This window comes from Oreochromis aureus, linkage group 7 (assembly GCF_013358895.1).
Source record: "Oreochromis aureus strain Israel breed Guangdong linkage group 7, ZZ_aureus, whole genome shotgun sequence".
NCBI lineage: Eukaryota > Metazoa > Chordata > Actinopteri > Cichliformes > Cichlidae > Oreochromis > Oreochromis aureus.
Genome location: NC_052948.1, coordinates 10,915,287 through 10,930,627, shown reverse-complemented (window position 1 = coordinate 10,930,627; position 15,341 = coordinate 10,915,287). Strand labels below are relative to the sequence as shown.

Sequence of the window (15,341 nt, the reverse complement as noted above, 5' to 3'; positions counted from 1 at the left end):
TAACACGTTCTCACTTGGAAGGTTTGCAACATAAAAATGTTAACCCTTTAAAGCCGGTCGGAGCGGGCATGCTCCGTTTTGCGTAACTATTTTTGAATCCCGGTAGCACTGCAACCACGTAAGCTAGCGCAACAATTTTTTTTGCATATGAAACCGATGTATGAAACTTACATCTTATGCCATCAGCTTGTCCTAAGTCACAGTTTCCTTCCACATATAGCTTTGCAAAAACTGCATAAAAAGCACTTGCAGCAACAAAAACATTATATTCCAGAAACACGCTTTGCCGCCTAGTGTATCGAGCAATGATCAGAGCTACAGGATATTTGATGATCTCTTTCCAATGCTTTGCAGTTAAATATACATTTAGGAAATACTACCAGATATTTTCATGTGAATGTGTTTCATGTTTCATTTAAACTCTCCAATTACAACTGGACATTTTAACTTAAGAAACAGCGCCACACCTGTCTGTATTTCTTCCCCTTGGAGTGCTTATGGATATATTATCGCTATTAACCTAAAAACACGTTTTAAGGTTCTTTGTTGTTAATAAATGAGCCATATGAGAGCTAATACTTAGCTCAAACAGAGTTTATATTTATTTTATCGTTTTTGTTTTTTTTTTACTTTAAACAGTTTTCTTCGGACCAAGAACTGCGTGTGACGTTACACTGGCTGCGTAAACTGCCTGCTTTGATCTATCAAAGCCTTCTTCGAGGTGGGCGTGGCTTATGGCATGCGAGGCCATAAATAACCCTCCACCATTCCAGTAAAGCTCAGTTCACAAAGCATTTATGCAACAGAACAGCAAGTGTAATTTAAGCGCATTTAGTTAACAAAGAGCACACATGTCTAGCACAACTCCAACCACACATCAAATGAATCCCACTTCTCCAATTCAGGGTTTAAAAAGTACAGATACAAACTTCAACATGACTACTCCACTCACTTACACCTCAGTGGAAACTTGGGAGTTACTCATCAACCACTTTTTTGGTACAATTGTACCACAGTGGCAATCTCTGGTACCGTTCAAACCAGAGTACTGTGACTTTCATCTGCTTTCCACTTTGTTAACAGACATGCTGAAGTTTACTAAAATGTTAGTGAGATCAACTAGGGAACCCACAGAGAATGGAGATCCAACCTCCATGCAGGCCTCTGAGGTCTGTCTTCAGTCCATGGGCGCAGACTGCCCTGAAAAAACAGAGGATACAGGAGCAAAGGACAGCATCCTCAATGAAAGCTCTGTAGGTGACCACAGTGATAATGCAAACGTAGAAACTCCAGGACTGGAGGCTCAACCAGCCCTAGACTGCATGGAGAATGGAGATCCAACCTCCATGCAGGCCTCTGAGGTCTGTCTTCAGTCCGTGGGCGCAGACTGCCCTGAGAAAACAGAGGATACAGGAGCAAAGGATAGCATCCTCAATGAAAGCTCTGTAGGTGACCACAGTGATAATGCAAACGTAGAAACTCCAGGACTGGAGGCTCAACCAGCCCTAGACTGCATATCTGTGGGTCATTCAAACACACAACTCGAAACACCAGCCACAGTAAAGCCAAAAAGAGCTGTATGAAGAAAAACTTCACAGCTGATACAAAAAGACTTTGACAAAACAAAGTCTTGTCCCCTGGAAAACCCTGTGAAGCTAGAAGTACCTGAGCTGCACAGTGACACTGAGTCTTTAACTTTTTCTAGTATCAGTCCGCTACCTGATTCTCTAGGCAAAAGCTCTGTAGAAGACCAGGGAGAAACTCCAGGATTGGAGGCTCAACCAGTTGTAGGCTGCATATGTGTAGACAACTCAAGCTACAGAGATGAAACAGAAAGTCGAGGACTGAAAGATGAGGCAACCCCAGATTTCAGGGATTCCTCAGTGACAGTGAGTCTTTAACTTCTTCTCAGATCAGTCCTTTATCTGATTCTCTGAGCGAGGAAAAGTTGTGTGTCAACAAAGTTATTCAGGTAGTGGTTTCAGAGGCCATAGACAACGTCGCCTCTAAACACAAGCTCTTCACAGAGCGCCTCACTCCTGACTGCATTGGTGATCGCCTGCTTAAGAAAATCTGGCCAGAAATTAATGGCAAACATTTGGATCTATCTCCAAAAAGCCTAAAAAATATCCACAAGGCCATTTTAAAGGATCTTTGCAAAACACACAAATGCAAGGAAAAATATTTGATTTTTAGTCTGAGGGAACAGCTTGATAGCATTACTGTTCCAATCTTCACCAAACACCTGCTGGGATTACCAAAAGAGTACTCAGTGTATCTAAAAACCGGGACGAGTACTGGGAACTTGTGGAAAAATTCACTAGAGATCTGGTAATACACAGTATGGCTGAACTAAATGAGACGACGACATGGCATTCAGGAACAACTGACTTCATTGTACAGAGGCTTAGCCAAAAGATCTGGAACAAAATTTTGTCCAAAAATTATAAAATCTCCCTAGAGAACATTGAAGAACTCAGCTTGACAGTATACAATGATCTCCATGAAAAGTGGCATTCTCCAGGACAGTTCATGAAGTTAAGCAACCCAATGGTTGACGACATAATTGTCAATGCTTTCAAAAACATGCCAAGCTGAAGAGACGAAATGTCATCTCTAGGATTTTCTCATTTGCACACTAAAATTTAACTGACACGCGCGTGTCTTAAAATAGCTTAAAATATTTATTTAAAGTGTGCCATCTCATTGAAATTTAGTTTTAAAACCAGAGTGGTTAAAAATAACCACTCTTTTTCACCTGCCTTCCTTCCCTCATTCCCAACTGGCATGACAGATGGCCACCCCATTCCTGAGCCTGGTTCTGCTGGAGGTTTCCTCCTTGTAAAGGGGGTTTTTCCTTCCCACTGTCGCCAAAGTGCTTGCTCGTAGGGGTTGAGTTTCTGTGTATTATTGCATGGTCTTGACCTTGCAATAATACACCTTGAGGGAGTGGGGTTTTTGGTTTACACCGTTTCTTAACTTAAAATGTCCAATTACAACAGGACATTTTAAGTTAAGAAACAGCGCCAAAACAAAAAAACAAAACAAAAATAAATAAATGAAATAAAATAAAATGAAATAAAAATACATTTTGTGTTTCGTTTCATTTGCTTTGAATTTGCTGAAAATTAGTGTGTAAATAAAAAGCCTTCCATCTGGTGTTGTACCTCTCTCTGTCTTTCTGTAACGTAGATCACAAGCCAATATTTTCCCCACGACTCCACCGATCAGCTCGTGTCAATCTGGAGTTTACCTGCATACATCCTGTTCACTCTGTCAGAAGTTTCGCACCTGCTAGTGATTTAGGAAACACCCCAGATTGCCTGGTGATAGTCACAGTTTAGTGTGGGCAGTAGCCTGCTCAATATAACGATAATTACATATATATCTATAACGTCTCATTATGTTATAACTACATTAGTGTACTTTGTTTCCTTACCTCAGACCTGCTGGAGATTGCCTTTACTCTCAGAGGGACTTATCCGAATTAAAACAGGTCTCTAACGTAGAGCATAGAATAGAACTTTATTAATCCCTTTGGGGAGGTCAATTTATTGTTTATTTTTGAGCATGTGGTTTCTTTGTCTGTTCTTCCCATCCTCACTCAACTTTAAAAGCAGTGCAGCTGCATGGCTGCAGATGTTTGTATGTTCCCTATGTTTGCTAGTACCACTTAATTAAATAACATGAGCTCTTTTACGCCTCCACCCCACAGAATTCAATAATTAAATAACAACCAAAAAAGTTTCAGTTCTATTTATAGTTCATTTTTATGGCTTTCCACCTCTGACACACCAGGATAAATTCAGCAGCGTGTGAGAAAGAGGAGGACAAAGTCGGGCCAGGGAGCACAAACCTAGAGATGAAGAAGAGAACAAGGAGATCAGACATGATATAGCCAAAAAATTATTGCGATAATAGATTTTCCTCACATCGCCCAGCCTTTATTTCTAGCTCACACTACAACAAGTAATAAGAAATATTTAGTGAAAAAGAGAATACAGGTCAGGTTAAAAAGGAAAGTCAATTTTATTTTTTGAAATAAAACATTTTATTTATCTGAGCAGCAGATTACAGATACTAGTATTAACAAATGCTCCAGTAAACTCTGAAGTACTGATTCAACTTGTTTACTTACATAAAGGTGAAAAGTACAGGCTCTGCAATCTACTCAAAATAGTAAAGAGAGTAAAATTAGATATTTCAATGACATTTCTACTCGCTATTTTTGTGCAAAGCTAACTGAAACTTGCTATATCATAATAATAGAATTATATTAGTACATTAGAATAAACTCAAGTTTTTCTAAACCAAAACACGCAAAAAAACATGGAGACACAGCTTCATGACAGGAATCACAGGAAAAGATTATTTAAGACACTAAGGGAAGGCTGTGGTTTAAGAGGGAAAGCTGCCACGGTTGTGTTTCAGGTTCTGTGTTAATATGTTTGAGTATTGTATTCCTGGGTTTGATTATCTTTATTTCTGAAGTCTTAGTGATCTTAGTTCTTCTTCCCTTATCCTTGCCTGTGTTAAGTCTCTGTTGCCCATGTCTCCCCAGTCGCTGCGTTTTAGCTTATATGTCTAGAGTTGGTGTCCTCTGTCAGTACGTCTTCCCTGTGTCCCACCTCTAGTTTTTTTGAATTTCCTCTGTCAAGCTTCCTGTTTTATTTTGATAGTCCTTGTCCTTTGTCAGCATATTCTGTTTTACTTCCTCCCTGCCTCGTCATGTCTAATTAGGTTCAGCTGTGTCTCCCTCCTGTTGTGCATTTCCCTCGTTACCTTGTGTGTATATTTAGTGTGTGCTTCCTTCTGCTCCTTGCTGGTCTGTCTGCGTGTCGTTCCTTGTGCATCGCTGTGTTTCTTCTGCCTGTTTCCCCATGTCTGCTGGTTCCTCATCCCTTGCCCATGTTTCCATCCACAGGTTATTTGTTATCCTTAGCTTTTCCCCAGTTTCGGTTCGTTTGTCAGTTTTTCTCTCCCTCACCAGACGTGTCAAGAGCATACTAATTGGAGCATAGATGAAAAATGGACAAAAAGTACCCCATGCTGTGGTTAAGCGATAGACAGACAGACTTGAATACAACCAAAGGCAAGCCCACCAGACCCTCTGGGGCCCCTACTTTTATAGGTAGTGGTCTACTACACCCATCCTCTCTAAATTTCCTTGATCTAAATTTTCTTGATCTCATCTCTGGCAGGTGGTTTTGCATGTTCTCCTTGTGTTTGGAGGGGTTCTCTCCAGGTTCTCCGGCTTCCTCCCACAGTCATGCAGTCAAGACATGCAGTTAGTGGGGTTAGGTTAATTGATCATTCTAAACTGTCTATAGGTTTGAATGTAAGTGTGAATGGTTTTCTGTCTCTATGTATGTAGCCCTGCAACAGACTGGCGACCTGTTCAGGGTGTCCCCTGCCTCCTGTTCTATGGTAGCTGGGACAGGCTCCAGTTCCCCCGTGACCCTGACAAGGGTTAGTGGAAGAGAATGGACAGATAGTTGGATATATCTTGTGGGTATAGAAAAATCACTGTGCCAAAAATGTATTAAAGTGCTAAGTATTTACTCCATCTTCAACATGAGGGAGCACTGAGAGAAAATATGTTTATGGCTTTTATCTTAACTAAGACACAATCTCAGTCCTCGCCTTCGTCCTCTGTGCCCTCCCAGGAAGTCCTGGCGAGTCTGCGTGACTGTGTGTGTAAAGCAGTGTGTGTAGGCAGGACAGTGTCCACCTTAAGGAGACTTGCGACACATTGCAATACGGCAAGAAGTAGCTGGTATTTACAAGAGACAGATTCAAGGCCCAGGTCCAACTCTGAAACTTTTGAAAATTTGTCACCCTCTCTACAACAATGCAAGCTTAGTTTACCATCCCCCAGAGGCCCTTCGGCCTGTATAGGGCTTATAGTACTTTCTCGTTTATATACAAGGGTAAGAGGGTGGGAATAATTTGGAAACTTACTTAGAAAACTTATGACCCTTCTTTGAGACTCCAGGAAATGGCGTGGACTGTGAGAGTAAATCTTTTGAGGCACGCTCAGTAGGGCATTTGCCAAGAGCTGGGAAACAGAAGCATCTATATTTAGGTCAGGAGAAACTGAGCAACTATGTCCATGTTGTAGGAGGGCATGGTGTAAGAGAAGCTCAAATAACCCACCAGCAGATATAACACAGCCTGACTTTAACACACACTTTTGAATGGGCTGTATAGCGGTGGATCTGTATGTGGTTTGCTCAGTCAGATTATCTGTATGTAAAGATGCGCTTTTATGCGACTGCAGGGTTCTCTTTGATGTTGTGGTTGCAGCTGCATGCATGGGTTCCCACATTCTAAGTAGCATGCGAATGGCATCTTGTAAAGCACATGCATACTGTTCAATCTGTCCTTCCCCTGGGGCACAGATGATCAGACTGCAGGGTTTGATGGTGATTCTTTCTTCCGAGTCCTGGAAAGCCACATGGACATACCTGTGGAAGAGACAAAACCCATACAGTAAAAAAAAACAAAACAGCATTAACTCCTGTTTTGGAGATTACAGATAATGCTAAACTTCCTGTTGCTATCTATAACATTATACGTGTACACTACATTACTCAAGACGAAGTGTGTTTTTATACCTGTGGGCTCCGAGCTGTATCGGCCGGCAAAAAGCCAGTGTGGCTACGTGCTCTGATTCAATCATCGAACAGTCCCAGATTGGGGTAGTTCCACTTAGCTGGGAAAACAGAGAAAGTTCATCTTCACTGACACACTCCACAAGGCACATCTCTGCCTGTGTGGCTAAAGCCAGGACAGCAGCAGACTGTTTTACTGCAGACAGAAGCACACAAACACCCAAAGACTGCAGCTTCGCAATAACACCCTGCAGTGAGCTTTCCATCCAGGAGCTAAAGAGTAAAATACTTCTCTCCTCCTTCATTCTGCCTCCATATCCCAACTCAAGCACGTCTCCTGTGTTGAGCAATGTTGGTTGCAGCGACCCGGTGAGAACTACAGCTTTAACTGGCTGGTGGTCAGTCTTAAGCGGTGGCGTGGCAAAGTCCCTGTGGATTACCTGCCCCTTGATTAAACGTGAAGAGCGGACAGGAAAGCCAGACACAGGTGTATGGAGGGCAGGGAAGTAGTCGCTTACAAGCTGCAGAGAAAATGAAGGTAGTTGATTTTTAAACTTCCAGTGACTGAGCAGCTCACATGTGAGGTGACTACTGAAGTCACAGTGCGTGTAACCACAGCGTGTGTGAAAAAATGATCTTAGCAACTTTTGAACACAGAGATTGTTTGTGAGAGACGGCGTTTGTCCTTCCACAGTGAAATCTTCCCACGAAATGCAGCCTCCATAAGGGACCACTCCCGTAGCAATGAGCTCATCCAACTCCTTCAACCCAAATGCTAGCAGTTTGTCAGCCAAGTGTCTGGCAGTGGCAGCCTCTGCTGCTTTTGTTGAGTTATAAGAGTGAGACACATTAGACTCCTTGCTGGCTGCTGCATGAATCAACCGTAGCAATGATGCCAGCAGCAGGATAAAGGTTTTGGATCCATCGCCTGTTGAAGAGCTATGCTTCCAGACACACTCCACCACCATCCTAAAATGAGGAACACACAAACACGTCACCAAGAAGTTAAACCTAGAAAAATGTGTATAATCATTCAAGTAAATGTCTGACTGTTAACCTGGCCAACGGATGCTCCAGATGTAGTGCCGTGAGAATGCGTGTCCCACTGCGGCTCAACATCGCCTGTCCTGTGTCTCGTGTGAACAGCACCTGTCCTCCTTCAGGGCCAAAACTGCGAAGGATGACCGCCTCCAGGACACTGACTGCCTGCAGGACATGTTCCATGTGTAAGTGCCCCATTGGCGGCATCCTTTCTCCCAGGAATGAGCACAGGCTGAAATTTTAAAAAGTCAGAATTTAAACTGTGGCCTGCAATAAATAAATACATAATATATACAAACCCAGTATTTTTATTTTTTTAAACATGAACCCTCCTAATTAAAACACACTTTGGATTTACACACAACATACTGGCTCGCTGTAAAGCGGTATTTAAACATTAGTGTTGCATGCAGTGTAGGAAAGGTGTCAGGATAAATCTACCATGGCCTTCTGTGCTTGGCAGACACTTAAAAGCCTTTCAGAGGATATAGAGACAATTAACTAGACAGGTCTCGACTGCCAAATCAGATATATGGTTGGTAGACTTGGGATGGCTGGCGGGCCATGATTTAATTAAGGGATCTAGAACTTCATGGGTTGGAAGTTGACCTGACTGCTTAGATAAGCAATGAGAGGGCATAACTGTAGACACTGTTAGATCCTGCCTAAGTGAGAAAGCAGTAATGATGATGAACAATGTTAACAATATCTGACTCAGAGGCGTGGCTGCTTGTCTTTTTTATATATGTGGAAACAGGAGCCACACTAGGTTAGAGAGGGTTCCAAGGAAATCGAGGTTTGACTTTGACTGATCATGTAATGACAAAAAAAAAATTAGTGTAGTTGAGGGTTTGGAGACGGCATTTCAAAGGAAATCCAAATCCAGCTTTTCTGAGGATCACAGAAATCTTGGCAATGTGATAGATCCTTACAAGCAAAGTAAGAAAATCAAATCTATGATAAATTATGTAGGTTAGAGAGTAGAGAAATATTATTTTGGTTTACAGATCGATTGGTTTCCACACTAGAAAACTGTTTACCCAAAAGCTATTGAACCATACTGTATTGAACAACATCTATAACAACAATGCTTAGTGAATATTTTTCCATTAAACAACATTAATTATTAAAGCATGGCAATAAATATATAGTATGCAAACCATGGGTTTTTTTTTCGGAGAAAAAACGTTTACTTGATGAAACCGAGATTATTGTTTAACAAATGGGCAGAAATAACAGGAAAATGCTCAGATCTTTGTCAAATAAGTAAAACAGACCCACTGCCTGCAGTGTACAGCAGGGAACTCATTTATATATGTTAGACACGTCATTTGAACTGTACGTAACACTGAACCAGGAAATGCTGTGCAGTAGAAAAATAAAAATTAGGTTCAAGAGGAATTTACCTAATAAATCAAATCTGACGCAGACAAATCTCTGTATCTTTTTAGAAATTTCGATATACAACTTGTATTATTATGTATTTTTCAGTGGGTTTTATGTATTTTATACATTGTAATCTAAATGTTGACACTGTGGGCCATAAATATTGTCAAAACAAGCAGAAGAGTTCTTAATCATGAACGTCTCGGCTCTTACACCCCCTCCAGGACCTCCACTGCAGCGCAACACTTCCAGAGTCTCGAGACGAGGCAGGAATACTTTACTTTAGACAAGACTTATGATGGATATCGGATTTAGGGATATCCGATTATAGGGAAAATTGTTAATTTCTGGAGGACGAAAACGTCCACGAGGTGCACTTGCCCAAAAGCCTAGCAAAAATAGCTTTACTGATTGGGGCGGACTACATTCAGTTCTGCTCTATAAAATATAATCGTCGGAGATTCTTTTTTTTAACTGCTGTTCTTCATCTGCCAAGACCATAAAAACCACAAATTAGAGTTTCTTAGCACGAATCGACAACCTTACTGTAGCTTTAACTACAGTATTCGACAACCGGTATCACAGTTACTATGGTTACTATGCTAGCTACGTTAGCGATGTAACTAGACTTAGAAAACCATTCAAACCACCGGCGGTTTCCGCGAGCCTATTTCATTTTAAAAATCCGGGTGTGTTTCAGAATATCTTCAAATATACCTTCTCTGATTTCTGAAAAATTAAAACGTGGCTTGATTTTTCAGGACTTTACTCACCGTCAGTTGCAAAGGATCGCTCGCCTCTGTGCTTCTTCTTTGGTTGAGGTACCTTGGATTAGAAATCGCTGCTTCCACCTAGTGTATCGAGCAGAAAATGATCAGAGCTACACGATATTTGATTATCTCTTTCCAATGCTTTGCAGTTAAATATACATTTAGGAAATACTACCAGATATTTTCATGTGAATGTGTTTCATGTTTCATTTAAACTCTCCAATTTCAACTGGACATTTTAACTTAAGAAACAGCGCCACACCTGTATTTCTTCCCCTTGGAGTGCTTATGGATATATTATCCCTATTAACCTAAAAACACGTTTTAAGGTTCTTTGTTGTTAATAAATGAGCCATATGAGAGCTAATACTTAGCTCAAACAGAGTTTATATTTATTTTATCGTTTTTGTTTTTTTTTTTTTACTTTAAACAGTTTTCTTCGGACCAAGAACTGCGTGTGACGTTACACTGGCTGCGTAAACTGCCTGCTTTGATCTATCAAAGCCTTCTTCGAGGTGGGCGTGGCTTATGGCATGCGAGGCCATAAATAACCCTCCACCATTCCAGTAAAGCTCAGTTCACAAAGCATTTACGCATCAGAACAGCAAGTGTAATTTAAGCGCATTTAGTTAACAAAGAGCACACATGTCTAGCACAACTCCAACCACACATCAAATGAATCCCACTTCTCCAATTCAGGGTTTAAAAAGTACAGATACAAACTTCAACATGACTACTCCACTCACTTACACCTCAGTGGAAACTTGGGAGTTACTCATCAACCACTTTTTTGGTACAATTGTACCACAGTGGCAATCTCTGGTACCGTTCAAACCAGAGTACTGTGACTTTCATCTGCTTTCCACTTTGTTAACAGACATGCTGAAGTTTACTAAAATGTTAGTGAGATCAACTAGGGAACCCACAGAGAATGGAGATCCAACCTCCATGCAGGCCTCTGAGGTCTGTCTTCAGTCCATGGGCGCAGACTGCCCTGAAAAAACAGAGGATACAGGAGCAAAGGACAGCATCCTCAATGAAAGCTCTGTAGGTGACCACAGTGATAATGCAAACGTAGAAACTCCAGGACTGGAGGCTCAACCAGCCCTAGACTGCATGGAGAATGGAGATCCAACCTCCATGCAGGCCTCTGAGGTCTGTCTTCAGTCCGTGGGCGCAGACTGCCCTGAGAAAACAGAGGATACAGGAGCAAAGGATAGCATCCTCAATGAAAGCTCTGTAGGTGACCACAGTGATAATGCAAACGTAGAAACTCCAGGACTGGAGGCTCAACCAGCCCTAGACTGCATATCTGTGGGTCATTCAAACACACAACTCGAAACACCAGCCACAGTAAAGCCAAAAAAGAGCTGTATGAAGAAAAACTTCACAGCTGATACAAAAGACTTTGACAAAACAAAGTCTTGTCCCCTGGAAAACCCTGTGAAGCTAGAAGTACCTGAGCTGCACAGTGACACTGAGTCTTTAACTTTTTCTAGTATCAGTCCGCTACCTGATTCTCTAGGCAAAAGCTCTGTAGAAGACCAGGAGAAACTCCAGGATTGGAGGCTCAACCAGTTGTAGGCTGCATATGTGTAGACAACTCAAGCTACAGAGATGAAACAGAAAGTCGAGGACTGAAAGATGAGGCAACCCCCAGATTTCAGGGATTCCTCAGTGACAGTGAGTCTTTAACTTCTTCTCAGATCAGTCCTTTATCTGATTCTCTGAGCGAGGAAAAGTTGTGTGTCAACAAAGTTATTCAGGTAGTGGTTTCAGAGGCCATAGACAACGTCGCCTCTAAACACAAGCTCTTCACAGAGCGCTCACTCCTGACTGCATTGGTGATCGCCTGCTTGAGAAAATCTGGCCAGAAATTAATGGCAAACATTTGGATCTATCTCCAAAAAGCCTAAAAAATATCCACAAGGCCATTTTAAAGGATCTTTGCAAAACACACAAATGCAAGGAAAAATATTTGATTTTTAGTCTGAGGGAACAGCTTGATAGCATTACTGTTCCAATCTTCACCAAACACCTGCTGGGATTACCAAAAAGAGTACTCAGTGTATCTAAAAACCGGGACGAGTACTGGGAACTTGTGGAAAAATTCACTAGAGATCTGGTAATACACAGTATGGCCGAACTAAATGAGACAACGACATGGCATTCAGGAACAACTGACTTCATTGTACAGAGGCTTAGCCAAAAGATCTGGAACAAAATTTTGTCCAAAAATTATAAAATCTCCCTAGAGAACATTGAAGAACTCAGCTTGACAGTATACAATGATCTCCATGAAAAGTGGCATTCTCCAGGACAGTTCATGAAGTTAAGCAACCCAATGGTTGACGACATAATTGTCAATGCTTTCAAAAAACATGCCAAGCTGAAGAGACGAAATGTCATCTCTAGGATTTTCTCATTTGCACACTAAAATTTAACTGACACGTGCGTGTCTTAAAATAGCTTAAAATATTTATTTAAAGTGTGCCATCTCATTGAAATTTAGTTTTAAAACCAGAGTGGTTAAAAATAACCACTCTTTTTCACCTGCCTTCCTTCCCTCATTCCCAACTGGCCGCAGCAGATGGCCACCCCATTCCTGAGCCTGGTTCTGCTGGAGGTTTCCTCCTTGTAAAAGGGGGTTTTTCCTTCCCACTGTCGCCAAAGTGCTTGCTCGTAGGGGGTTGGAGTTTCTGTGTATTATTGCATGGTCTTGACCTTGCAATAATACACCTGTAGAGGGGGTGGGTTTGGTTTACACCGTTTCTTAACTTAAAATGTCCAATTACAACAGGACATTTTAAGTTAAGAAACAGCGCCAAAACAAAAAAACAAAACAAAAAATAAATAAAATGAAATAAAATAAAATGAAATAAAAATACATTTTGTGTTTCGTTTCATTTGCTTTGAATTTGCTGAAAATTAGTGTGTAAATAAAAAGCCTTCCATCTGGTGTTGTACCTCTCTCTGTCTTTCTGTAACGTAGATCACAAGCCAATATTTTCCCCACGACTCCACCGATCAGCTCGTGTCAATCTGGAGTTTACCTGCATACATCCTGTTCACTCTGTCAGAAGTTTCGCACCTGCTAGTGATTTAGGAAACACCCCCAGATTGCCTGGTGATAGTCACAGTTTAGTGTGGGCAGTAGCCTGCTCAATATAACGTATAATTACATATATATCTATAACGTCTCATTATGTTATAACTACATTAGTGTACTTTGTTTCCTTACCTCAGACCTGCTGGAGATTGCCTTTACTCTCAGAGGGACTTATCCGAATTAAAACAGGTCTCTAACGTATAGCATAGAATAGAACTTTATTAATCCCTTTGGGGAGGTCAATTTATTGTTTATTTTTGAGCATGTGGTTTCTTTGTCTGTTCTTCCCATCCTCACTCAACTTTAAAAAGCAGTGCAGCTGCATGGCTGCAGATGTTTGTATGTTCCCTATGTTTGCTAGTACCACTTAATTAAATAACATGAGCTCTTTTTATGCCTCCACCCCACAGAATTCAATAATTAAATAACAACCAAAAAAGCTTCAGTTCTATTTATTGTTCATTCTTATGGCTTTCCACCTCTGACACACCAGGATAAATTCAGCAGCGTGTGAGAAAGAGGAGGACAAAGTCGGGCCAGGGAGCACAAACCTAGAGATGAAGAAGAGAACAAGGGAGATCAGACATGATATAGCCAAAAAATTATTGTGATAATAGATTTTCCTCACATCGCCCAGCCTTTATTTCTAGCTCACACTACAACAAGTAATAAGAAATATTTAGTGAAAAAGAGAATACAGGTCAGGTAAAAAAGGAAAGTCAATTTTATTTTTTGAAATAAAACATTTTATTTATCTGAGCAGCAGATTACAGATACTAGTATTAACAAATGCTCCAGTAAACTCTGAAGTACTGATTCAACTTGTTTACTTACGTAAAGGTGAAAAGTACAGGCTCTGCAATCTACTCAAAATAGTAAAGAGAGTAAAATTAGATATTTCAATGACATTTCTACTCGCTATTTTTGTGCAAAGCTAACTGAAACTTGCTATATCATAATAATAGAATTATATTAGTACATTAGAATAAACTCAAGTTTTTTCTAAACCAAAACACGCAAAAAACATGGAGACACAGCTTCATGACAGGAATCACAGGAAAAGATTATTTAAGACACTAAGGGAAGGCTGTGGTTTAAGAGGGAAAGCTGCCACGGTTGTGTTTCAGGTTCTGTGTTAATATGTTTGAGTATTGTATTCCTGGGTTTGGTTATCTTTATTTCTTAAGTCTTAGTGATCTTAGTTCTTCTTCCTTGGTATTTATCCTTGCCTGTGTTAAGTCTCTGTTGCCCATGTCTCCCCAGTCACTGCGTTTTAGCTTATATGTCTAGAGTTGGTGTCCTCTGTCACTACGTCTTCCCTGTGTCCCACCTCTAGTTTTTTTGAATTTCCTCTGTCAAGCTTCCTGTTTTATTTTGATAGTCCTTGTCCTTTGTCAGCATATTCTGTTTTGCTTCCTCCCTGCCTCGTCATGTCTAATTAGGTTCAGCTGTGTCTCCCTCCTGTTGTGCATTTCCCTCGTTACCTTGTGTGTATAATTAGTGTGTGCTTCCTTCTGCTCCTTGCTGGTCTGTCTGCGTGTCGTTCCTTGTGCATCGCTGTGTTTCTTCTGCCTGTTTCCCCATGTCTGCTGGTTCCTCATCCCTTGCCCATGTTTCCATCCACAGGTTATTTGTTATCCTTAGCTTTTCTCCAGTTTAGGTTTGTTTGTCAGTTTTTCTCTCCCTCACCAGACGTGTCAAGAGCATACTAATTGGAGCATAGATGAAAAATGGACAAAAAGTGCCCCGTGCTGGGGTTAAGCGATAGACAGACAGACTTGAATACAACCAAAGGCAAGCCCACCGGACCCTCTGGGGCCCCTACTTTTATAGGTAGTGGTCTACTACACCCATCCTCTCTAAATTTCCTTGATCTAAATTTTCTTGATCTCATCTCTGGCAGGTGGTCAACTCTGCAAAGTCAGTAAATTCCAGTTCCTTTGTTCACCACCATTAGCAGGTCACTCTGACCTGAAAGACTTTAGGGCACAGGTACCATCTGTCTTGCACTATGAAACCTTTGATGCTGTGCCAGACATGGTATCCAAACACAAACCTTACTATATTGATTACTTGGGCTCAGATCACCCTATGTGTTATTAGATAAATGCAGGACTCCCAAAATAGAGTACATGAAACATTAAATGAGAAATGTAATCAAGTGTCACATGGTGCCAACCTACATGACGTATAGTTCGACTTGAGATAACATTACACACTTCAGTGTTACATACTGTTTCATTGGGGGGGTATATAAATGAGTTATGATCATAAACTTACTGATTAATTAATGATTTCTGAGTAAATAATGATTATACTCTTAACATATATTGTTTTCAACCTGAAACAGGTCAAAGGTCATACTCATGAAATCTATACATGATAAATGTTGGATATTTCTATTTTGTTCTCATGTGTCTC

General features: G+C 40.9%; 1 protein-coding gene across 1 annotated transcript; it reads right to left on the bottom strand.

Moving 5' to 3' along the window:
- Window positions 1-3,753: 3,753 nt before the first annotated feature.
- On the bottom strand, window positions 3,754-10,205 carry bbs10 (Bardet-Biedl syndrome 10). The gene is made up of 6 exons (XM_039614131.1): window positions 10,074-10,205; window positions 9,815-9,892; window positions 7,672-7,887; window positions 6,618-7,583; window positions 6,372-6,467; window positions 3,754-3,856 (listed from the first exon to the last, which is right to left on the bottom strand). The coding sequence occupies exons 3-6, from the start codon at window positions 7,860-7,862 to the stop codon at window positions 3,754-3,756; spliced, it is 1,356 nt and encodes a 451-aa protein (XP_039470065.1). The 5' UTR covers window positions 7,863-7,887; window positions 9,815-9,892; window positions 10,074-10,205.
- Window positions 10,206-15,341: the final 5,136 nt, after the last annotated feature.